Source organism: Trachemys scripta, chromosome 6, assembly GCF_013100865.1.
Source record: "Trachemys scripta elegans isolate TJP31775 chromosome 6, CAS_Tse_1.0, whole genome shotgun sequence".
Classification (NCBI taxonomy): Eukaryota; Metazoa; Chordata; order Testudines; family Emydidae; genus Trachemys; species Trachemys scripta.
In genome coordinates this window covers 125,494,030-125,519,650 of record NC_048303.1, presented here as the reverse complement: position 1 = coordinate 125,519,650, position 25,621 = coordinate 125,494,030, and the positions used below count along the sequence as shown (strand labels likewise).

The following is a 25,621-nucleotide window of genomic DNA, read 5'->3' as shown; positions in this document are numbered from 1 at the left end:
CATTTCCACCCCACAATTCATTCTATGCTCTTGTAGATCGGTCTGATTTTAACGTTTTTTTCATAAAGCACAATACTATTTTTAAATGATTACTTCCTTTTATGCCTAGCTTTACCCTGGGTTGTATTATGTGCCCTATAGAGCAAAACAAGGAGTAAGTTTCTCTTTTTTCCCCAATTTGAGAAAAATATTAATGGAAGTACTACAGTTGAAACACATTTCAAAGCCATTAAAGTGATCTCGGTCCCCAATTCCCCCTAATATTTAATGGCAACTGGGCATTCAACGCCCTTATGCAGCTTTGAAAAGCTGAGCCAAAGGTTTTAAAAACAGCAGCGTACTATGTGCACTGGTGTAGACTGAGCCATGCTTTGATATGTTTCCCGTAGGGTCCCCCACTTAGGAAGCTCAGAAGAAATGCAGGTAGTAGGTCATTTCATGGATTGGCTCCATGATAAAAATGGGTTTGCGTTGATAAATCTATGACCACTAACAGACACCACAGTCTTCCTCCTAATCTTTTAATAAAGAGCTCATCTCCATAACTATTATAGCTTATGATCGCTCAACAGATTGAACACCACAGGTCTCGCAAATGATCTGGGATTTTGAAGCTGTATTGATGTGTATTTCGGGGCAATAGGTACACATTTTCCCACCTGTCTTTTTAATCCAGTATTAAGCAAAAGCTCTAAGATCCTTGTGCCAAAAAGCTGGCACTGCCAGAGTAAGTCTCGCTTACTTTAACCAACTTAAATTATTACAATTTATATGTCATTTACAGCCACTTTACACAGCTGAGCAGGATAAAGGGGCCTTAGAGTAAATGTAGGCTTTAAGGCCCAGATCCTCAAAGGTTGATTTCCCATTGATTTCAAAGGGAATTTAAGCACCATTGATGATCTGGATGCTGGTGTCCGATCAATGACAAAACCGGAGGTGAAAGTAAGCCAGTCCGGTACACAGCCAACCCTAATGGTAGGGGCATCTTCCCCAGGCTGGCAATCTAAAAGGGCCCTGGCAGTGGCTGGAACCCCGGCCCATTAAATTGCCACCAGAGCTCCGCTGTTGGAGCCTCGGGGTAGCGGCAACGGCCGGGAGCCGCAGGGCTCCAGCAGCATTTGAAAAGGCTGCCGCAGCCATCGCAACCATGGGGTTCGTATTAAAGGGCCCAGGGGTTTAAAGGCCCTGTCTCTTCCGGCTGAGGCCCTGCCTCATCCTCATGACCCCGCCCTGCATACCGGTGAGTCGCTTAAGTTACTTTCACCCTTGGACAAAACAGATATGATGACCTGAAAACCCTGACTAGACGTTTAATATCCTTCAAGAGCAAAAGTAGTATTTTGGAGTTGGTTTGTTTTTAAAGGAAAATGGAGCAAAAATCTATAAACAGATCTGACTAGAAGTATAGGAAGATGGAAAATGCTACTTTCCCATACCAAACATTTTCTTTTATTAACAAGAATTAGGAGCGAGACGAGAGACCGATAGGTTCTATTGCTTCTGCCTGCTCTGTAACTAGAGGGCTGTCAAGCCAGCAGATTTCACTACGTGCATGAAATCCTCACAGATAGTGAGGCTTTTGTCCAAACAGAGCTGCTTTCCGCACCGCTGGAGCAAGTCGGACTAACCCTGATGTGGTGGAACAACATGGGCTATACAGAGAGGCTCCTCGTTTTGTAGGCATGGACACTGGATTCGGGGGAATGCAGCAAAACCCAGCCCTTCAGGGAGATTTTACTGTTGAGGATGATTAGCCAGCAGCCCAAGGAGGGTTGATCTTTGTTCCCCAAGCAGGCTCCTCTGGAGTTCCTTCCTGGAGTCTCTTCCTGGAATTAATCCATCAGGTCCTGGAATTGCTGGAATCCCCTTCCAGAGAAGACTCCAGTGGGCCTAGAAGGCAAGCCCGGGTGATGAACCTGCCTCTCAGAGTAGAGGCTCTTCAGTGGCTACTCCACCTGCTGCCGCCCCTGAAATAACTCAAGCTCTCATTGATAGCTTCATGCCCTTTGGTGGTGAGAGCTGCTGTGGATCCAACCATGCCCCCTGATGCCCAACATACGTGCAAGGCAGGGAACGAGGCCAAACAGCCACAGTTCATGCAAGATTCCTGGCATTTCCAAGAGCCCTGAGTGTATTGAAGAAACACACCACTCCATTATTGTTCAAGTATTTGCTATGCCTGATGCACTGGCAAAAACATCTACTATGGAGTGAGCAACAGAGTATTAAATAGGCTAATCAAAGAAATTGTAAAATGACTCCAGGGATGTCCCCAGTTTGAACTTTAATCCCTCACCCCCGGCTGCCAGCACCTCTTGAGGGCAGGCTGTGTCAAGAATTGGAGAGTCAAAACGTTTCTGACATCTGAGTCAAACAATGTGTGTGGGGGGGTAACCATTGTCTGGGCCCCAGCTCTATTGGTATTTACATATTGACAGCTGTTACCTACCCCATGGCTGGATATTGTACTGGGGGACAGCACCGTGCCAACAGAATCATTACACAGCTTAGCCATTCAAATAAAGTTCCCAGAGGTAGTGATCTGTGCCCACCTAATCAGCATGCTCATTGCACGGAGCATCTCCAGCAGCGACTGTCTCGCCCATGATGCCCTGGCGGTGCCTCGGTTGGTAAAGCGACAAGACAAGCAAATGCAGGAGGAGGATGACAGTGAGACAAAAAGGGTAAAGACAAGCGCAATGGGTACGGGGTAGTGGGAGAGAACATGGATACAATCCTGAGGAGAAGGAGACGCCAGCCCTCATTGTAGAAAAAGGAACATGGGGCGGGGGGGCGCTCAGGTAAATCCCAAATGTAGAACTGATGCTTTCAACAGTAAAAGGTGCCCCACTCCCGATTAGATCAAAAGAGAGCTTCAATCTGAGAGCAGTTCCCTCGGGGATGCACTCTCACATTTTGAACAAAAGACTTGCTGCAAACTGGTCTGCCTCAGTCGGCGATACGTACATGTGATATATTAATGCGCTTTCCCTACCCCTCAGATTCCACCAAATCCATCCAAGCCCCCTAAAAAGTCATTCGTCCTTCCCCACCCCCACCCAAACCCCTCAGACTTTCTACCATGCCGGAGTGAACGCACTCCAGCTCAGCCCAGCCTCCGAAAGGGCTGAAACGGCTAGGACACAAAGTCAGCCCTAGCGTTCTAGGGCGCCTTCTGAGAGGCATATTTTTATTGCTGCCACGCTCCCCTTTCTCAAAGAGAAACCAATTTCTGTCCCCCATGATCATTCCATTAGGCACAGGCCCAGCCTAAGAGGCCTGGGGAAGGTCAGCAAGATAAGTGTTTTGGATTAGAGGTGCACAAAAGTACTGGGTTTTTTTTTAATTCGCTGGCTGTGCTGAACAACGGTCCTTTCGGGTCAACTTAAAAATGATTTTTTTCAGTATTTCTGGCAAACTGAGAAGTCAGAAAAAAAATTCACTTTGGGTCAAATGAAGCATTCTAGACGTTTTGCTTCAGAAATATTGAAATGAACCGTTTCGGCATTTCCAAGTTCCTTTTCGCCTTCAACTGAGACAGTCGGACAAAATAGACACAAATTTGCAAGACCCAAGTCTACTTCGTTATCGTTTAGACCACCCCCTTCTGGGATGCCACCTAATGTACTGGGATGTCACTGAGCTGCTCCTGCTGAATTACGCTCGCCTGCCTCTTGCAGCGCACACGTATGTAGGGCCACAGCCCGCTGCAGACACAGACCAAAGTCAGCTCTCTGTGAGCGGACCCCCGCAGCACTCACGTGACACCCATTTTGGGAGATAAACCCCAACTAATACTTTCTTGCACTGTATAGAAAAATCTGCAGCGCATAAGCTCATAAAATGTTTGCCAGAAGCTGGGAATGAGCGACAGGGGATGGATCACTTGATGATTCCTGTTCTGTTCATGCCCTCTGAGGCACCTGGCACTGGTCACTGTTGGGAGACAGGAGACTGGGCTAGATGGACCGTTGGTCTGATCCAGTGGGGCCATTCATATGTTCTTATGTACTTATTTAAATCCACCCTCTTCTTCAATGTGAAGACAATGCTGGTAGCCAATTCTATAGTAATCTAGCTAAAGGTTTATTAGCTAGGAAAAAGGAATGAGAGATATTGAGACATTAAAGCAAATAAAAATATATGTTCAGTCGAGTCAGTCTATAATTTCAAAACGTAGTAGAGATGTAGAAATCTTGCAGTTTCACAAAAGTCTTTTAGGGCTACCCAGAAAGAAAGTAAGCAACCAATTTGCAAACATCTAGAAGATACTAAGGTGATAAGTAACAGTCAGCATGGCTTTCTTTGACAGGGTAACAAGCCTTGCGGATGGGGGAAAGTGGAAGACGTGGTATATCTTGACTTTAATAAGGCTTTTGATACTGTCTCGCATGACCATCTCATAAACAAATTAGGGAAATGCAACCTAAATGCAGCTACTATAAAATGGATACATAACTGGTTGTACTACCATTCCCACAGAGTATTTATCAGTCATGCTGGAAGGACGTAATGAGTGGGGTCCTGCAGGGATCAGGGTCCAATTCTGTTCAATATCTTCCTCAATAATTTAGACAGGACCTAGTGTGCACTTATAAAGTTTGCGGACGATACCAAGCTAGGAGGGATTGTAAGTGCTTTGGAGGATAGGATTAAAATTAAAAATGATCTGGAGAAACTGGAGAAATAGTCTGAAGCAAATAGGATGACATTCAAGAAGGACAAATTAAAAGTACTCTACTTAGGAAGGAACAATCCCTTGCACTCATACAAAATTGAAATGACTGCCTAGGAAGGAGTATGCTGAAAGGGGTCATAGTGGACCACAAGCTAAATATGAGTCAATAAAAAAGCAAAAAAAAAAAGTTGAAAAACAAACAAACATCATTCTGGGATGTATTAGCAGGAATGTTGTAGGCAAGACATGAGAAGTAATTCTTCTGCTCTACTCTGCTGATTAGGCCTCAACTAGATTATTTTGTCCAGTCCTGAAAGGACACTGACAAATTGGAACGAGTCCAGAGAAGAGCAACAAAAATAATTAAAGGTGTAGAAAACATGACCTATGAGGGAAGATTGAAAAAAAATTGTGTTTGTTTAGTCTGGAAAAGAGAAGACTGAGAGGGGACATGATAACTGTTTTAAAGTACGTAAAAGGTTGTTACAAGGAGGAGGGAGAAAAATTGTTGTTCTTAACCTCTGAGGACAGGATAAGAAGCAATGGGCTTAAATTGCAGCAAGGAAGGTTTAGGTTGAACATTAGGGGAAACTTCCTAACTCTCAGTGTGGTTAAGCACTTAAATAAATTGCCTAGGGAGGTTGTGGAATCTCCATCAGTGGAGATTTTTTAAGAGTAGGTTGGACAAACCCCTGTCAGGGATGGTCTAGCTAGATAATACTTAAACCTGTCATGAGGGCAGGGAGCTGGACTAGATGACCTCTCGAGGTTCCTCCAGTCCTAATGATTCTAAATATGGGGCTACCCGTAGTGTTCCCTCTAATTTTTTACTTCCATGTGCGGAATGAATTAAGGACATGATGTGTGCTGGGTGTGGGGCCAAGGGGTTTGGTGTGTGGGAGGGGGCTGAGGGCTGGGTCCACCTGCAGAAACGCTGACGAATCCGCGTGACCGCAGACAGCCTGCAGGCATGCCACTGAAGCCCGCTTGACTGCCCTGCTTGGGGCGGCAAAAAACATAGAACCGCCCCTGTCTCCAGCCCACTGGAGAAACACAAAGGGAACTGAGTGGGGCAGGGGCACAGGCACAGGGTTACTTTGTGGATTAGCTACATACCCAATGTATAAAACTGCATATACTGCCGAGTGTACCGTGTGTCACCAGAAGTGCCCTGAACAGTTGCACAAACGGAATAATACTGCACTACCACTGCTCTTGCCACATAGCTGGCCCAATGGCACGTAGGCTGTATGAGGAATTTGCCTAAATAAAATATATGAAAAATGCCTAAATTTGCATTCCTTTCAGCTTGAAAGAAGGCATACATTTACTAGCCACTGTGCTAATCTAGTCTGACTTCTTGAATAAACACAGGACAGACTCTCACCAAGCCATTCCTGCATTCGTGAGAATTATTCTTCCCTATTAAATAAGTGAAAGAGTCATTTTAGCATCCATAGATTATAAAGTCACAGGGAACAATTACGATAGTTTATTCTGATCTGCAAAACAAAAGCCACAGAACTCCCCTAAATTCATGCTCTACTTCCAACAAGAATAGCTTTTAGAAAAACATCTGACCTAATTTATAAATTGCTGGAGACGGACAATCCACCACAATCCTGGTAAATGGTTAATTACCCTCCCTGTTAAAAATCTGCGCCTGATTTCCAGTCTGAATTTGTCTCGCTTCAGTTTCCAGCCATTGGCTCTTGTTACACCTATGTGGTTCTTTTTAATGTACTTTAGTTCTAGCTTTTCTATCCAACCGTGAGGGCTGGGAACACAATTTTATTTTAACTGAAACTTGACAGACTCATGTAGTCACCTGACTCCAGGAGCTGGGGCTTTCAGAGAAAAAAAAAGAAATATTACGAGACTCCTGATAAAAATCACAAGAGGTGGCACAACACTGCTCTCATTGCATGCGCTATTGAAGGGAAGAGCAGGAAATGGGGAGAACGGACCGAGGGAAAGGCAGAAGACGAAAAAGAGGGATCAGAATGGGACTGGTGTGAAGGATGGGGAACAGTAACTATCCTTTCAAGCCATGATGTTTTCTCAGGTATTTTTCTTTAAAGGGCAACCAGGCACACTAAACCCTCTCTCACTGAAGCAACCTTTAGCACCTAAACTAACGGCGCTGCCTCTTAAAGCTAATACGGCTATTCTGGGCAGGCTCGGCAACTCCCCTGGCCTGTGTTTCACTGCATTTTAAAACGGAGGGATTCTGTTGGCTTGTTACGTTTACCCCTCCTTCTTCGCTTGCAGTGTCTGGCCCAATCCTGTAGGAATGAGCTGGAAAAACCCAACAGCAAAACAGTGCCTCTATACATTTGTCAGCTTGGGAAAAGGGGAGACTAGAACTGGGCCAGTAATAAAGCCGAAGATCTGAAGGAGGGAAAAAACTTCTAGGTCACTATATCATCATGGACATCTGATCAACAAGCACTGCCCAAACTAAAAATAACAGTGTTTTATGCTGAGCTCACACCTTCCAAAGGGGCCCCGTGCAAACTATACAGCCCCAGTCCTGCTATTGACCACGGCAGGAGGCAAACTGTGTCTAGCCCTCTGCCTCTGAACATGAGAACGGACACACTGGGTCCATCTAGCCCAGTGTCCTGCCTTCCGACAGTGGCCAATGCCAGGTGCCCCGGAGGGAATGACCAGAACAGGCAATCATCAAGTGATCCATCCTCTGTCGCCCATTCCAATCCCGTTTCCCATTCTCTGTGTGATCAGGGCCTACCTCTTGGATCCTTCAATGGGATCTGGTGGGGAGGACTCCCACTGAAGTCAGTGCAGAGGTTTGAAGGTTTAGCAACGTGGCTCAGTCATTCAGAGAAACGGCACACAAGTGTGTTAGTGGAAGAGGACGGCTGCACTGTTAAAATAAATGTAAGGCAGGAAATACGAAAGCAAGCAAGGGACTGTGGCCCCGTTTGCACACCCTATCTGTTGTGTGTGATGTGTGCTCCATCCTATAAGCCAATTGCTCCCACCTATAAAGCTGGACAGTACAGACTCTGTGGGCTGGTCTACACTGGGGGGGGGAGGGTCGATCTAAGATACGCAACTTCAGCTACGTGAATAGCGTAGCTGAAGTTGAAGTATCTTAGATAGACTTACCTGGGGTCCACATGGCGCAGGATCGACGGCCGCGGATCCCCCGTCGACTCTGCTACCACTGCTCGCTCTGGTGGAGTTCCGGAGTCGATGGGGAGCGCGTTCGGGTATCGATATATCGCGTCTTAACGAGACCCGATATATCGATCCCCGATAAATCAATCACTACCCGCCGATACGGCGGGTAGTGAAGACGTACCCAGATGTGTTGGGGTGTGGGTAGCTGCAGCTCAACCCCTCCTCCCGTCCAGAATCTGGGTTCAGGCTGACACAGCCCCTCCTTACCTGCTCCTACAGCCTAGATTAATAGCTACAGCCTCCGTCGCTGTTTGTACAAACCACACACTATAGATACAGCGGCTATGTGAATGCAGATCTATGGCCCCTCCCCTGGCGTGCCTCTAAAGCAACTGGTGGGAATTCCAGGGGCGGCTCCAGGCACCGGCGCATTACAATGATTAATTGTCCTTTTCTTCCCCAAGAACCCTTATTTCAGACACTTTTCTCAAGGGCTCAGCAACAGATACCCCATATTACTCCAAAGACATATTCAAATGAGAATATAACCCACCCAAAACAGAGAAAGAATCGCCCAAAGCAGAGAGCCCTGCAACCAATCCATCTGCTAATTCCACCAGGCCTGCCAATAACTCAACCACCGCCAACGCCCTAAGCCAAGGATGGGGATCAGGGAGGGAATGCCACCCACATTGGCATCAGTACAAAAGGGAACGGGATCAATTCCCAGAATCCCAAGAGCAACCCAACCACTGAGAGTCTTAGGGCACAGGCAGCCAGAACGGGACAGAACACCACAGAGTGGGCCTAACCGAGCAGGTCCCAGTCCTAAGGGTTGTTCAGGGCTTTCCTTCAGGCAGGAAACAAATTCTGGGCATGATCCATCCCGCCACAGATAGTATTCTCAGAGATAGAGAATCCCCCAGAACAAGGAGGTGCCAGGAACAAACACGTTCACTCCTCAGGGTCCCCCAGAAAACTCAGTATACCGGAAAGTTGCCGGGTATGAAGACAATTCCTACATCCAACCAGTAGAAGAGGAAACCTCTAGAGATACCCATCACTAACCTCCATTGGGACATGAAGAGGTTTTCCAACAGCCTGGAAAGAGGCCTTCTGACCAGAGAGAGAAAATACCTTTTCCTGGTGCTGAAATGCACCATCTTACAGTGAGACTGAAACCGGTCACAAGCCAAATACCCTCCCTTCTGAAGGGAGTTCTCCAGATCCCAGCTTTACTACCTTAGGGCAAACTGACAACTTCTGTTATCCAAGGGAAGGTACTGGTTGAATTCCAGGTTGTGGGAAACAGCTGACAAGCCAGCCATCTCCTCAGGGTGTCTTTTTAGATACAAGAAGCTGTTAACCAGTCACCGTGACTGGGAAAGACAGGCAGTTAACCTGTCCTATCCTGAAAGAGAAGGTTTTCCCTCTCCAGAAGGTGAGGTGCGGAACCACCAGCAAAACGCCCCAGTCTTTGAAGCAGGCACAATGGGGCAGTGCGAAGGTTCAGTGTATCCATCAGGTACCCCGTTGGGCTACAGGAGGAGCATTTCCTACCCTGACCATTATTCCTATGCTCAAAGGGGAGATGCACTTTACTCTAGGGGCAGATTTTGGGATGACAGAAAAAAACTCTCCTGGCATCGGCCCAGGAGGGCAACTGGGAACCCCCTTGTATCTGCCAGTTTCTCCTTCAAGTCAGAGGCAAGGAAGCCGCTATTATCAAAGCGAACCCTTCGATCAGCTAGGGCATGAGTCTTACCCTGGACAAAGAAAATGGGGCCATGAGCAGCTCTTGCCTGAGGACTGCCCAGCTGGCAAACATGGAAACCCACAGTACATGCCGCATGAGCCAACAGAGCAGCAGGTCTATTTCCATTATCCTACAGACAATCGATCCAACCTTGGCAGAGATTTACCATATAATGAAATTAACCCCTGGGCTCCTGAAGAGAATTTTCCAGCTGATGACATGTCCCTCCCTCCCAAAGTAAACAGGAAATATGCCATTTCTTTCAAGTGATGTATTTGGAAGGAGAGAGCACATCCCTGGGCAATTCATGGGACTAGGCGTATAATTCCCAGCTACAGAGCCTTCCGTCTCACCAAGGCAGATCGCGATCTTTGGAAAGACATTCCTGGGGTCCTGAAATAGTTTCTCAGCTGTGTTGAGAGAGAACCCAAAGCATCTGCCTGGTGTGGCCTCGAAGTACGGGGGTGTCCAGATGAGAGGGTTTGATTCACTGGAGCAGGGACACCAGCCCGTCACCGTGTCAGTCCCAGATGGCAACCTAGCAGATCACACAGGGAGTGCAGCGTATCCTTCCTCTGGCCGTTTGTGCTGTACAGGGAATTGTCCAGCACCAAAAGAAAATCCATTAGCACCGCTAGACTTTCCCCCAATCAGATTCTCTTCTTGGGAATAAAGAGGAAGCGCACAATATCCTGAAGGTAGTCACTCAGAGCATGCCAGGCATGTTTGATACCCAGCTGGTATTCAGATTAGTCACAGGAACAGCTCCCTGCTGCTTGGAAAACCTCCTTCACCCTCCCCCGCCTGCACCTACTCCACAAGAAAATGGAGAGGGAACATCAGATCAGGAAAGGAATATGCTCTACTCTACAATCACATTAGGGCAGCAAGAGGACATGGATCCTAGCCTGGAGCAGGTGCAGCGCCAATTAGAAATGCAGGAGCGGGGATGGAGCCAATGTCCTTGCACAACTCTTCAGAGCAAATCAGTTCAGCCGGAGAAGACAATCCTTCTTCCTCCAGTTCTCTAACAGGAAATATGACAAATGATCCAGAAGCGAGGATACCAGACTGTCCACTATTGCAAAACTAACAAGTGCAAATTGGCCTTTAAGATCAGAGAAATAAAACTGACATATACCTTTGCGCTCATGTTGTAATAAAAGTGATACTGTCTTTAATCTCCTTAAAAATGTATGGGCAGAGTGTGTGCGTGTGTGTGTAGTTTTCATTCATGCTCTTGTCTGCTAATTTTCAATAAGTGTAAAATTTCATTAGTATAAATCTAATAACGTCCTATCCCTTTAGAACTGTTTTGTGCTTCTCACCAATTGCTTTTGGAACAACAGCAATGTCAGCTCTGCATCAAGGGTGCCCCTGGCTTTGAAATGGATGTACTCTTTATCTTTAGAGACCCATCTGACATGAGCATATTCTCCTCTCAGCAAAATGGGGTGAATTCTCAGCTCTGAGACTCAGATCCTCCTGTGCTTGCACCAAATGACAGCGGAGCTGAGATGAAGTGTGTGGATCTGAAAGGGGAACAATACCCTTAGGAGAGCAGAGAAATAAAATATTGTCAGTCTCCCTGGAAACAAATCTTTAGCATTCATTGTGCTACACAATGGCATCCCCTAATAGAGACCCTGACTCAGCAAAGCACTTACTGCATGTAAGTGCACTGCCTTAAAGTCAAGAGAACTGATGCACATGCTTAAAGTTACTCATATGCTTGACTGCTTGGCTGAGAGGGGATGGTTTGCTTAATCAGGGCCACAGAGCAAGGTCGGCGTTGTGCAGAAGGCAGGATAATTGCCGTAGTCCCTTCTGGCCCCTAAAACCTATTGAATCACTTTCACATAGGCCACCCAATAGACATGAGATGCTGATAGCTGCCAGACCCTTGCTACTGAGAATATTGCTTAATACAGCTAGCAGTACTATTGAAACCAGCAGAGGGTCCTGTGGCACTTTTAAGACTAACAGATGTATTGGAGCATGAGCTTTCGTGGGTGAACACCCACTTCCTTGGATGCATGTAATTCACCCACGAAAGCTTATGCTCCAATACATCTGTTAAGTTTTAAAGGTGCCACAGGACCCTCTGTTGCTTTTTACAGATCCAGACTATCAGGGCTACCCATCTGATACTATTGAAACCATGGCACTGATCAGGATAGAAATGCTTGGTAAGCATTCATGGGAGCAGACCTCTGGGCTGGCTTGAAACAGGCAGTCTAGGGGGGAAATCTGTATGGCCAACTGACCTCCTTCTAATAATTCTACCTTAGAACAACCCAGACAGTAGGTCAAAAATACTCCAGTAACATCCTCAAACACTGAACCGTCCAATAGTGTTTCTACAGAGTTTGAGGCCAGCACTGTTGAATTTTTTTTAATTAGAAAAGTAACATAGCAGAATTTGGAGTTTGACTAGATATTGCAACGCGATTTATTTATATAAACCTACTGCCAGAACTATCTATTCCCAAACAGTAGTTTTTTAGACAAAAACGCTAAGAAGTATGTCTGCTGCTAGGAATCAGCATTCCTTTTCAATTCAATGCTTAACCCCGTGTTAAATTTGGCAATTTTGGATATCAGCTACATTTGTTATACTGTGCATCAGTGCAATCGGTGCTTTCGAAAACGAATGGATTTTCTAGCGCCCTGACGGATAGGCACTGTGGCTGCAGAAGCTAACAAATTGGAAATAAAATCAGTTAAAGTTTCATTGGTAGTTTTTTCAATTGATATACAACACAAAGACTTTCTCTTGAAAGAGAGCAGTTGATGCACTTGTAACAAGTAATCCATAACAAAGATATATACTAGAATAACGAGTATGGTTTGGAAAGATGGAGATAAAACTCCCTATTTCTGTTTGTAAAAGACATTTGCTTTACTATGAGTTTACACCACTACTGTTATACATCCGGGGTGAAACTCACTCATATGCAGAGGATCAGAATGGGACTATACCCCCTTTAAGTCCCACTTAAAAGCCCTCAAGCTTATGCACCACTTAAATCCTATGTTAGCTTTGTGCTGGTCCACTGCACAGGGCGAATTTCACCCTCTCTCCTCCAGTGGAGCTAACGTGGAAGGGCAGGAAAAGGATCGATTAGTTAATTAGGAGCAGACCTGGGCAAATGCAACAGAAGTAACAGAAGTTTGTAACAGGAGTGGAAGGTGCCACTTCACCCACTGAGGAGATCTGTAATCTAGTCCTTCGCAGCAGAGGGGTAACAGATGGCGCTCGACTCTTTCTGACACGAATGCTAAAGAAATGCTAACTGCCCAGATACCCACAGCAATGGGCCTTTCACAAAACAAGCCATAAAGATAGCGAAGGATCCAAGATATACTTTGAGGGAACATGCTTCCTCCCCCCTATCCAACAGGTTGAAAAGTAAAACTACTGCAAAAAAAATCAAACAATTTAGGATTTCCAGCTACTGATATGACGGACAGATGCTATGACCTGGCTCTCAGTATCTGAATGGGCGAGTATGCCTGGCAATGCCTCGGTCCACTAGATAGCAAAATTACAACTCAGTTTTCAAAGCCGTTGCTAAGAGATTTAGGGCTGGTCTACACTGGGGGCGGGGGGATCGATCCAAGATACGCAACTTCAGCTACGCGAATAGCATAGCTGAAGTCGAAGTATCTTGGATCGAATTACCTGGGGTCCGGACGGCGCGGGATCGACGGCCGCGGCTCCCCCGTCGACTGCGCTACCGCCGCTCGCTCTGGTGGAGTTCCGGAGTCGACGGTGAGCGCATTCGGGGATCGATATATCGCGTCTTAACGAGACGCGATATATCGATCCCGGGTAAATCGATTGCTACCCGCCAATATGGCCAGTAGTGAAGACATACCCTTAGATGCACTTTCCCATTACAATTAATGAGCACCAATGTTTGCTCTCCCAAGGAGAATGGCTCTTTGAAGTGCAACGTGTGCATTTGTCTCTAATTTGCACGCTGCCCACACGAGAGCTTCAGAAGTTCAAGGAGAACACTTCATTGCAAATGTCTGTGTTGCCACTGAGTCTCAGCGCAGTTTGCAGGAGAGGAAGGGGGGCTTCCTGACAGGTCCTTAGCCAAATCTGCAACATTGCCAGGATCTGCAGATAAATAAAAGGAGAGGCGAGGGTTATTGTTTGACCCTGTCTAATGGTCACAGCACGGTTATGTTTTTCTCCTAGAAGTCCACATACAGTAGCTCCTGAACAGATCGAACACATACATTTCATTACAGCAACCACCAGGATCCTCTACTAATCAATGCTGATTCTACACACTGGGCAGGCTATTTGAGAAGGTAGTAATCCTAGTATTAATTACAGTAGGAACAATACTCAGTTAGGGTCAGGGCTTCATTATCCTCGTCACTCTACACACACTTTCCAGGAGGACTTCGTCCCTGCCCCAAAGACCTTACAATTCAAAACAGAAATGATCCAAGTTAAGCGCTCGCTTTTTCCACTGGGGTTTGGTTTTTACCCGGGTCTTCACATCCAAACGCTCCCGCTCCAGACAGGAGCAGTCCTTCTCCACAAGGCCCAAGTTGTTTGCTAAGAGCTTCCAGTCTCTGCGCTTAAGGGACATCTCCACTGCAATCCTCAGGAGCTGCTTGTCATCCAACCCTGATCGGTCCTTGAAATCCACAGCTGCCTACGAAAACAGTGGGAAAGAGGTTGCAACTTCTCACTAAATGAAAGGGGTTGTCCTAAAGCTAGCAGACGCCTTACAATGCACTTAGGGCCTCATCCAAACCGACTGAGGTCAATGGGATTCTTTCCCGATGCACGTCAATGGACTATGGATCAGATCCCTAGTCTGATGTGTACCATCCCTGCTGGGAGCATGGGCAAATGTTCAGCAATGAGGGCTATTATAAGATCACACACGTCATTCTTTTGAGACTCACCTTGGCTTCTCAAGGGGTTCCATAATGTACCCCAGCACTGAGTTCATGATTTGGCTGGAGGTCTAAATAATTTGGAGACCCTGAAATTGGTCTATGGACGAGCAGGAGATGGAAGTGTCCAGAACGAGGAGAGTGGGCATGGAGCACCAAGCAGGATAAGGTGATCTGGTAACAGACCCTCTTTCCAGTCAACTCCCGGCTGCTCCCTGGATAGTTCTACCTAGCGCTTAGCCTGCTTCTGCAGGAGGCAGACGGTTTCCTTATTGCTAATGCCCTTGTAAGCCCTCTGACAGGCCACGCTCATGTGGAGAGGGGCACATGCGAGTTACTCTTTCCTGTCTCTGTAACTTGCTTGGGTTTGCCCCATGGATTTGGTGGGGCAGAGGAATTTGGCAGAAATTCTCTGGCACCGTAGCCTGGCTTCCCTCCCCAGCCATAAAACTGTCTCCTCACAGAGAGCCAGTTTTATGGGTGGGGAGGGACGCCTCTGTGAGAGTGGGGGGAAGAGGGGAGTATGCCACAGAGTCAGTTGTAGGTCCTCTTGGGTCACAGCTGATAAGCATGTTTCCCTCGTTCTTTAATTTCACAGTGACTGTCATAACTATAAAGAGAAGGGTAACAGCCCTCCTGTGTACAGTACTATAAAATCCCTCCTGGCCAGAGACTCCAAAATCCTTTTACCTGTAAAGGGTTAAGTAGCTCGGATAACCTGGCTGACACCTGACCCAAAGGACCAATAAGGGGACAAGATACTTTCAAATCTTGGTGTGGGGAAGGCTTTTGTTTGTACTCTTTGTTTTGGGGTTTGTTCGCTCTTGGGACGGAGAGGGACTAGACATCAATCCATGCTCTTCAAATCTTCTGAACAAGTCGCTCATATTTCAAACTTGTACGTAATAGCCAGGCAAGGCATGTTAGTTTTATCTTTGTTTTCTCAACTTGTAAATGTTCCTTTTGCTAGAGAGTTTACCTCTGTTTCCTATAACTTTGAACCTAAGGCTAGAGGGGGTTCCTGTGGGCTCTTTGAATCTGATTACCCTGTAAAGTTATTTTCCATCCTGATTTTACAGAGATGATTTTTACCTTTTTTTCTTTAATTCAAAGCCTTCTTTTTAAGAACCTGATTGATTTTTCCTTGTTTTAAGATCAAGGGGATTGGATCTGGACTCACCAGGAATTGGTGGGGGGAAAGAGGAGGGGGAAGGATTAATTCCTCCTTGTTTTAAGATCCAAGGGGTTTGGATCGGTGTTCAACAGGGAATTGGTGGAGGAGTCTCTCAAGGCTATCAGGGAGGGAAAGGTTTTGGGGGGAAGTCAGTTTCCCAAATAACGCATGAATCATTTGTGGGGGTGGCAGCAAAAGCAAATCTAAGCTGGTAGCTAAGCTTAGAGGTTTTCATGCAGGTCCCCACCTCTGTACCCTGAAGTTGAGAGTGGGGAAGGAACCTTGACAGTGACAGAAACAGCATGGTAGCTCTACTGTGGATTAAAGATGGGATTTTCCAAGGGAATCAAGTAAGTTGGGGCCTTAACTCCTGTCAGCTCCTCGCAGGATCGATTTTTCTCAGTAAACCCCACCCCCAGAAATCGCTCCATAAATCAGAGATGGAGGATTAATGCCCTCATGATGCTATTGGGGTTCAGGGCCTGCCCCGTGCAAGGGCTGCTATCTCTGATGAAGAAGAGGCTACTCCAGCCATGAATCGCAAGAGGCCACCTCTTGTGGGGTGTTATATGGACGTTTATAGTTTCACTGTAATTTCCTTGCTGAAAACCCACATCAGTTATTAACTGATACCAAGGTGTTCAACCACGGCTAGTCATTCAGGGGCATCCATTTCTGAGTGCGCACTCTGCGACATCTTAACTGGCCCTGATTTTTCAGAAAGTGTTGAGCCCTCTGAATCTGGGGCCTCAGGCTGGGTGCCTGAAATCACTAGTCACTTTTAAAAATCTTGGCCTGCTACTGTTGGGCTTGTTCCCCAGAGCCAAAGGGTCAACGTTTTATTTAAAATGAAACTTTTTGAATTAAAAATCTTGAATTTTTAGAACTGTATGGCTGGAAAAGGGACCTCGAGAGGTCATCGAGCTCAACCCCCATCCTGAGGCAGGACCAAGTGAACCTAGAGCATCCCAGCCAGGTGTTGGGCCAACCTGTTCTTTAAAATGTCCAGTGATGGGGATTCCACAACCTCCCTTGGAAGCCTGTTCCAGAACTAAACTATCTTAATAGTTAGAAAATTGTTTCTTGCTATAGACTAAGCCCGTTACTTCATAGATTCATAGATTCTAGGACTGGAAGGGACCTCGAGAGGTCATCGAGTCCAGTCCCCTGCCTGCATGGCAGGACCAAATACTGTCTAGACCATCCCTGATAGACATTTATCTAACCTACTCTTAAATATCTCCAGAGATGGAGATTCCACAACCTCCCTAGGCAATTTATTCCAGTGTTTAACCACCTTGACAGTTAGGAACTTTTTCCTAATGTCCAACCTAGACCTCCCTTGCTGCAGTTTAAACCCATTGCTTCTGGTTCTATCCTTAGAGGCTAAGGTGAACAAGTTTTCTCCCTCCTCCTTATGACACCCTTTTAAATACCTGAAAACTGCTATCATGTCCCCTCTCAGTCTTCTCTTTTCCAAACTAAACTAAACTTCTTCTCTTATCTTCAGTGGACATGGAGAATAAGTGATTACTGTCCTCTTCCTAACAGGTTCTTTCAACCTTTCCTCATAGGCTACGGTTTTTAAACCTCTTATTTTTGTTACTCTTAGCTGGATTTTCTCCTATTTGTCCATACCCTTCTTAAAGTGATGTACCCAAAACTGGACACAACTCTTTAGCTGAGACCTCATCAGTGCCAGGTAGAGTGGAAATTGTTTGCTGCCTTCTCTGACCTATCACATGGGTGTTGAAAAATTAAAAATCTACTTACAGTAGGAAAAGATGGCTGTAATTCCTTAAGAAGAGTGATGTTTGATGGTATTATTGGAAAATGCATCACTGATGTTAACATATGTTGTGGAAGGGTCTGCATCCAAGCAACAAACTGATCTTCATCAATATAACCTAATTAGATATGAATACAATCTAAGACTACAGATATACAGTTTTTTTCTTCAAAGCTGTATGCCGCCAACTGGAGGTACGCAAATTTCAGAGATAAACCATGCAATTTTAAAGCCATTATTCAATAGCAGTGGTCAAAATTATTTGCCAAGAAAATTTGGAATTACACTGCACTTTACAATATTTGGATTTCCCTTCATTCCCTGGAAAGTGTCTTAAGTGATATGACTATATGACTATATCATGGAAAACTATTCACATGCCAATCTTTCCAGTTTCAAACATGACAATATCACAGTGTAAGAAAAAAAAATCAGTAAGTTTTGACACTGCTTTGCTACTATTAAAGAATCATACACTTAGAGCCATAGTTAATGTTGTACCTACTTTACATAATAAATGTAATTGTGACCCCAATACAGCTTTCTCATTCTCTCACTTTCAAAGGTTTGTTTTGTATACCTTGAGCTAAAGGTTTGTTTTGTATACCTTGGTTTGTTTTGTATATCCTACTGATTTCAGCTTGTTAGTTTATAAACATCTTTGGTCAGAGTTGCTAAGCACTCAACCTACTGATACAAAACCAAAAAGCAAATAAAGAAATTCAAGCCATCTAATAGTACATATCCAGTTCTCTACCCACAGATACCTTACCACTACCACAGCGACTCTACATTATATAAAAGCAAGGTAGTATACGTCTAGGGGATTCTGCGCCACTGTGCACGGCAAGAATTCATGTTCCGCGCAGATTTTTTTTTTCTCTGCAGAATATAGATTCTGCTGGAGAGATGCTGCAGTTACACCTTTCACCCACCAGGGGTTGCTGTGGTGCCAGAAGAGAGTGCAGCCAGCAGATGGAGAGCAGATGGGGAAGATGCTGCATTCCTCACTATGGGGCCAGGTGAGGAGGCACAGGAGGACAGAGCTGGGGGGGGGGTCACAGACTGTGGTTCAGAAGGGCTAGTGTTGGGGGAGATTGGGACATGGGCTGAGGAGCTAGTAGGGTGACAGCACTGAGACAGAGGCTGAATGGGAGGGGGCTGCAGGGTCACTTGGGGACAGGAGGGTGGGGGGTGCAGGGACACATGGGGATGGGGGCAGATGTGCCTGACTGAATGGGAGTGACTAGGAGTCACCCAGGGTCCCCAACTCCCTAACAATCCCTACCCCCCAAAAAATTTTCCATACTTCTCCCACCCACAACCAACCCTCCAGGTTCACGCCAGGCTTATTACCTCTCCCTCAGCTCCCCTGTTACCCTGACTTCCCCAAGCCTTTGCATTGCTTCTGAGGGGTGCAGAAGATACGTTTCTGTAGTGTAGCTGAAATGAATTACTCCAAGTTCTCTATTAATATGCATACTAAGGAATCTATTTATCAAAAACATTTCCTGAATCTGTTTGTTTGTATTGTTACAGACATACTTGCTGATAGGTATTTTGAAATAAATTACCAAAATAATTGAAACTGGCTGATTATATTGTGCTATTTTGATAAATAAAAATGCAGAATTTTGCAGAATTTTAAAAAATTGTGCACAGAATTTTTATTTTTTTGTCACAGAATTCCCCCAGTGGCAGTATTATTACAGACCATGCATGGCAACCTTACCTCTGCCCTCTCAACTGACCCTTCTGTGCACACCCCTCTACCCAATTTCCCCCTCCCAATATTACAATTTATTTGTGTTACTGTACCCCTAGAAGCCGCAGTAACGGGCCAGAAGCCCATTGTGCTAGGTGCTGTACAAACACAGAACAAAGATTAGCTGTGAATGTTTGGCATCACAGTGTGGTGTATAGAGAGGGGATGGAGAGTGGAGAGAGCAGAGTTAAGTTGTGGCATAGGGTAACTGTGGCAAAGTGGGCCCCTGGGGGGTGGCAGAGTAGATTGTTAGGTGGTTTATGCCGGCACCATGACACCTTTCACCCTAGATGGCACAAAGAAGCCATAGGACAACTATGAATTTGGCTCCGAAAGCTCATTATCAGAGTCCAACTCACATGTCCTTGACTCTCCATCTATTAGTGTGTGAGATCCTGACTCCCTGCTGCTGTGCGCCATGGGTAATCATTTATACCTGACCAGCATGAGGGTAGCGAGGGGGTAAAATGCTTCCAATCAGAACGGTGTCTTTATCATGCAAGTTCTCACAGTGATAAGTGAACACACAAGGCTAAGAGCAATGGGGAATCAGGCATCTATCCTCTACTCCCTTCTACTCTGGCTCGTCTCTGAAGCATGACTGTACTCTCAGAAAGGCCTCCTGCATGTGAGAAGGTGATGTCAGTAATGGGAACCAGGGGGAGTCAGTGTGGTGACTGGCACCAGCTAGTTCTTCATAATCATGAGGTAGTCCCACCCATACATGGCAAATAATTAACTCAACAGCTGCCAAATTACCTTGATTGCTTTTATCCACTTCACTGAGGTAAAGAGTGCCAAGTTCCTGAATGGTCTTTGGGTCTTCTCTGGGGTACAGGTTCTGCAGCAGAGACTGCAGCTGTTCCTTGCCGATGGTGCCAGACGTTATGGTCTGAAATAATCCTGAACAAGAAGGATCAGAACAAAGCTGTCTGTTACATTCTGATTGGCTTAAACTATTAACAAGTTCTTGACAGGGGGCTATGTAAAGTTGGTTTGTCCCATTGATTCTGCCTCTGTAACTGCCATGGGATGGGTTGAGGCTCATTCGTGCCAAATGGTTTGACCAGAAGACATAGGACACGGGAAAGTGGCCAGTATCCATGTTTCTCTAATTTCTGAGAAATACTTCTGATGTCCCCAAATTGTCTCATAGTACCCTCTCTTTGCCAGGGCACCCAGCTCTCCTTTGAGCAGCCAAGCTGAAGAGACAGCATGCTTCTTGCCATTCATAACTCATTACACTCTTCCCAAAACAAGGGAAGTTAGCTCCGGAATCCTGGCTAAATATCTTGTCACTGCATTTTGCTTATCTAAATTACCTTGTGCTTCCATGGTGTTTTCTTCCTGTCCTAAAACCCATTCGTGTTCATGGTGCTGTTATGATGGCTGATAAAAAAACCCCTCCAGAGGTGTCTGCATTTTAATAAGGGATGCAATGAAGAGAGCCCTATAAGAGCATTCTCAGTAGTGACTGCTGGGGCTAAGACGGTCCACAAACGTCTGTTATATAAATGCATGTTTGCACTTACCCAGCTCTCAGGACAAGCAAATTATCTGTGGTGAATTATTTGGTGAATGACTCAAAATCTTTGGGGGGAAAAGCTGGTCTCCAAGTTCAGTTTAATAGAGCCAAATGCAGTCTCTCGGGCAAAGCCTTGGTCTGCAGGTGTTATAACTTACTAAGCCCCATCTTTTGCTTTGAAAAAGGAACACATGAGAGGCAGTGTGGTCCATTGGCTAGCGCCCTGCATTGCAACTCAGGAGACTTGGGCTCTAGTCCTGGCCGGGCTGTGTGAGCTTAGGCAAATCATTTCTTTTCCCTTTGTCCTGTCCATTTAGATTGTAAACCTATCAAAGCAGGGGCTTTCCCCAGGTAGGTACAGACACATCTCCACGGGTCTTCCAATACAGGTCCGACTGATATACTAGTACAGAATGGCCTCACAGTGAGTATAAACTGCATCTTTCCTAATACACGGAGACCACTGCGGGGCACTAATATTACTGTCTCACTCATTATTCCCTTCTTAAAGTCAAGTACCAGGCTTATAAATTATAACACTGGCAGGCAAATGATTTGCATGAGAGACTGAATTTGGCTCCCTTAGTAAACTGATCTCATAGCCCAGCTTTTCCCTCCCAGTGGCAGAGTCACTGAAGTTACATCTGGCTTACTTAGATTAGATTAAATAGATATTTGGTGTGTCCACAAGATGGTACTATGCCAAATTCCTCCCCTTGTTTTTATTTATCTCACAGAAACACATCAATACATCTATTAGGTCTTCTGACAATTCTTCCATTTCTACTAATAGTGCGGATACAAGGATCTCCTGTATTTAGAACTCAAACCCTAGCTGCTGAATTAGAACTAGACAGAATTGCGGCCTGGCTGGGTATTCTCTTCTCCATTAGAATTAGAATCTGGAGTGAAGTCTGAAGTCACTTGTGAGGCGTCGTAAGCACGGTCTGGCAGTGCTCATCTTAATGCCTGGCATTGCGCCTCAAGATGCATCCATCCTTTGTTCGTCAGAAATGAGTTGTCTGACCAATTTCTAATGATGACACATTGCTCCAATCTTGGAGGTCGATTCCAGATTTCCCAGCCCTGTTGCACTGCCAACATAAAACAAGCTCCAAACACAGCTCAGGATTTTAAAAAATGGTTAGCGATTTTAGGTGCTTCAATTTTGGTGTCTCCAACTTGAAGAGAATTTAAAGGTCCTGACTTAACAGCCACACCCTCTGAAACTGGGTCCCCATCAAGGTGTCTCATATTTAGCGTGCAAACACAGAGCACCCACAATCACTAGCCATTTTCTGAAAAATGACACCATGCCCTATGTATTTGATCAGCATCTGTCAAGGCTGCTTCCCCACTTTGAACTTTAGGGTACAAATGTGGGGTCCTGCATGAAAACTTCTAAGCTTAACTACCAGCTTAGATCTGGTCCGCTGCCACCACTCCCAAATGTGCTAATTCCCTTCCCTGGGTAGCCTTGAGAGACTCTTCACCAATTCCCTGGTGAATACAGATCCAAACCCCTTAGATCTTAAAACAAGGAGAAATTAACCATCCCCCCTCCTACCTCCCACCAACTCCTGGTGGATCAAGATCTTGATCCACCAGGAGATCCTTGTATCCGCACTATTAGTAGAAATGGAAGAATTGTCAGAAGACCTAATAGATGTATTGATGTGCTTGGATCTAAAAACAAGGAAAAATCAATCAGGTTCTTAAAAAGAAGGCTTTTAATTAAAGAAAAGGGTAAAAATCATCTCTGTAAAATCAGGATGGAAAATAACTTTACAGGGTAATCAAACTTAAAGAGCCCAGAGGAATCCCCTCTAGCCTTAGGTTCAAAGTTACAGCAAACAGAGATAAACACTCTAGCAAAAAGGTACATTTCCAAGTTGAGAAAACAAAGATAAAAACTAACACGCCTTGCCTGGCTGTTTACTTACAAGTTTGAAATATGAGAGACTTGTTCAGAAAGATTTGGAGAACCTGGATTGATGTCTGGTCCCTCTCAGTCCCAAGAGCGAACAACCCCCAAAACAAAGAGCACAAACAAAAGCCTTCCCCCCCACCAAGATTTGAAAGTATCTTGTCCCCTTATTGGTCCTTTGGGTCAGGTGTCAGCCAGGTTATCCGAGCTTCTTAACCCTTTACAGGGAAAAGGATTTTGGAGTCTCTGGCCAGGAGGGATTTTATAGTACTGTACACAGGAGAGCTGTTACCCTTCCCTTTCTAGTTATGACAGCATCTTATGTTTTCTCTTTACGAGTTCAAGTACACTGTCCTTAGCTACGCTATTGGGTGTTAGGCAGGAAAGAGTCTGGATTTCAGAACTAGCTGCGCAGGGGTTTCCTCTGAAGCACTATTTACAGTTGAGCCATGTGCCACTGGGACTTTTGGCAGCTCTGTTATCCAGACCTTTCCTTCCCTGTTAGCTGCTTTGAACAATTCACAATGCAAAAAGCTCCTTCCATCACTCTTCGGCCAGCACAGGGCAGCTCTGATGTGTTTGAGCCCACAGCCTTTAAAGAATGTTTCAGTGAAGCTACTCACACGCTGCTGCTGCTACAGACACAGCTGGAGATGATTTGTAAGGGGGAGATGAAAGCTTGCAGGCTGTAGGTCAGTCAGACAGTTCTAGAGGCAGAGCGATACGCCAATCCAAGCCAAGTGGGCTCTGGAGTGAAGTGACTTGCCGCTGCTGGGTTTGATTTGGGGAGAGAGATGGCCTCTGTGTGTAACGTCCAGGCAAACAAAAACGTAGCTGCCGCTGGGCCCCAGCAGTTTGACTGGCAAATCTTTCCTTCATTGTGTTAAACACATCGGTTTGGTATAAAGTGCACAAAGACTCAGCTGAGTTCTCCAAATACGCCTATAGTGAAGCGTCTGGAACCCGTCAGTAGAAATATCCAACGGCTGGACTCAGCAGAGAATAAAGCATTGCTGGCTGAAGCAAACAGAAAGCACAGGGCTCAGAAGAGCAGACTAAGGCTTTGGTTGTCTTCAGATATTTTAATATAATGGTAATAAATGTTTAAGGAACCCAGATCGATTCTATTTTGTAACCTCACCCTCCTTAGCTATGTCATATGGCAGTTCAGAGGGCTAAAAGCGTGACTCAGGCCACATAGACTCATAATGATGTAGGGACCTTGAGAGATCATCTAGTCCCGTCCCCTCTGGGGTGACAGAACTAAGTATTAGCTAGACCATCCCTGATGGCTGTTTGTCCAGCTTATTCTTAGAAACCTCCAGTGACGGAAATCCCACCACCTCCCTAGGTAGATTGTTTCGGTGCTTAACTATACTCACAATTAGGAAGTTTTTTTCAGAATGTCTAATCTAAATCTCCCTTGCTGCAATTTAAGCTTATTACTTCTTGTCCTCAGCAGATTAGGAGAACAATTCACCCCTCCCTTTATAACAACCTTTTACATACTTGAAAACTGTTATCTTGTCCGTCCCCCCGCCCTCCCAGTCTTCTCTTCTTCAGAAGAAACAAACCCAGTTTTTCCAATCTAGCCTTATAAGTCACATTTTCTGGACCTTTAATCATTTTTGCTTTTCTGCTCTGGACTTTCTCCAGTGTGTCTACATTTTTCCCAATGTGTGGTGCCCAGAAGTGGAGACAATTCTCCTGTTGAGGCCTTACCAGCACGGAGTAGAGCGGAAGAATTACTTCTCATGTCTTGCTTACAACACTCCTGCTAATACATTCCAGAGTGATGTTTGCTTTTTTTGCAACAGGGTTACACTGTTGACTCTTATTTGGTTTGTAATTCATTATGAAACAGTCAAGTGAAACTGTGTCAAAAGCCTTACTGAAAATCAAGTCTACAGCTTCCCTCCATCCACTAGGCCACTTACCATGTCAAAGGTTCCTTAGTGCCCTCTGAAAATTCTGTATGCAGGGGACCAGAATTAGAAGACATGACTGGAAAAAGAGCTTGTTAAAAGACATTTAGCGAGCATGGTGTCACTATGGCAGGGTCTTAAGGAAGGTAAACTGTTTTCTAAGGAAAGACAGGAATAGGTTGGGTAATGGTATAATTACAAAAGAGGCTAAGTATTTAAAACACTATCACTTCCACAAAGCGAATATAGCCTCTAGGCGTGGAATCAATCCAAAAGTCCCGAGCACTTCTTGCATTTGCAATTATTAGCACTCATAAAAATAATCAGACATTTGGGATATCAGTAAATCTTTAGCTGTGCCCCATTATCATTTTTATGAGGCGTTCGATGAAATCACAGATGCTACACCCTGTTTGTTTAGTGTAATTGCACTGTTTGCATGCAGCCAGGAAATTGGAGCATAATGAGGCTAATTTATTGATTTTTAAAATGAAAGACTGGGTACTTGTGTGTTAAAATAGATTTTAAAAAATCAGCAGTTTGAACAGCCAGATGTGGCTAAAACCTTGTCAGTAATTGGATTTTGCTTTAGAACAATTAGATGGGAGCAAAAATATTGATCTGCTAAAGTGGATATACTTTTCTAGGATTTTTTTTTGTCCTGTCTTTAAGGGAAAAAAAATTAATCCTACGTAGGGGCCTTGACCCTGAAAGGTTCGGCGCATGCTGGCACCACTCCAGCAAAGCACTTTAGGGCCAGGTTTTCAAAGGTATTTAGGCCCAGAAGATGAAGACAGATGCCTAATGGGATTTTCAAAAGCACCTAAGCAATAGAACTTCCACAAATTAGGCACCTAAGCTGCTTAGGCACTTTTGAAAATCCTAGTTGGTGCCTATCTGCATCTTCAGGCACCTAAATACTTTTGAAAATCTGTCCCTTAAATCCCTGCCTAACTCTAAGCACAGACAGTAACTGAAGTCAATGGAACTACACAGATGGGTAAAG

General features: G+C 45.2%; 1 protein-coding gene across 1 annotated transcript; it reads left to right on the top strand.

Moving 5' to 3' along the window:
- Positions 1-2,564: 2,564 nt before the first annotated feature.
- On the top strand, positions 2,565-10,491 carry ENAM (enamelin). Its single transcript, XM_034774929.1, is given in 8 exon segments — positions 2,565-2,687; positions 8,293-8,334; positions 8,336-8,470; positions 8,472-8,568; positions 9,043-9,186; positions 9,189-9,353; positions 9,517-9,821; positions 10,084-10,491. Coding segments are annotated over 8 exon segments (1,419 nt in total).
- Positions 10,492-25,621: the final 15,130 nt, after the last annotated feature.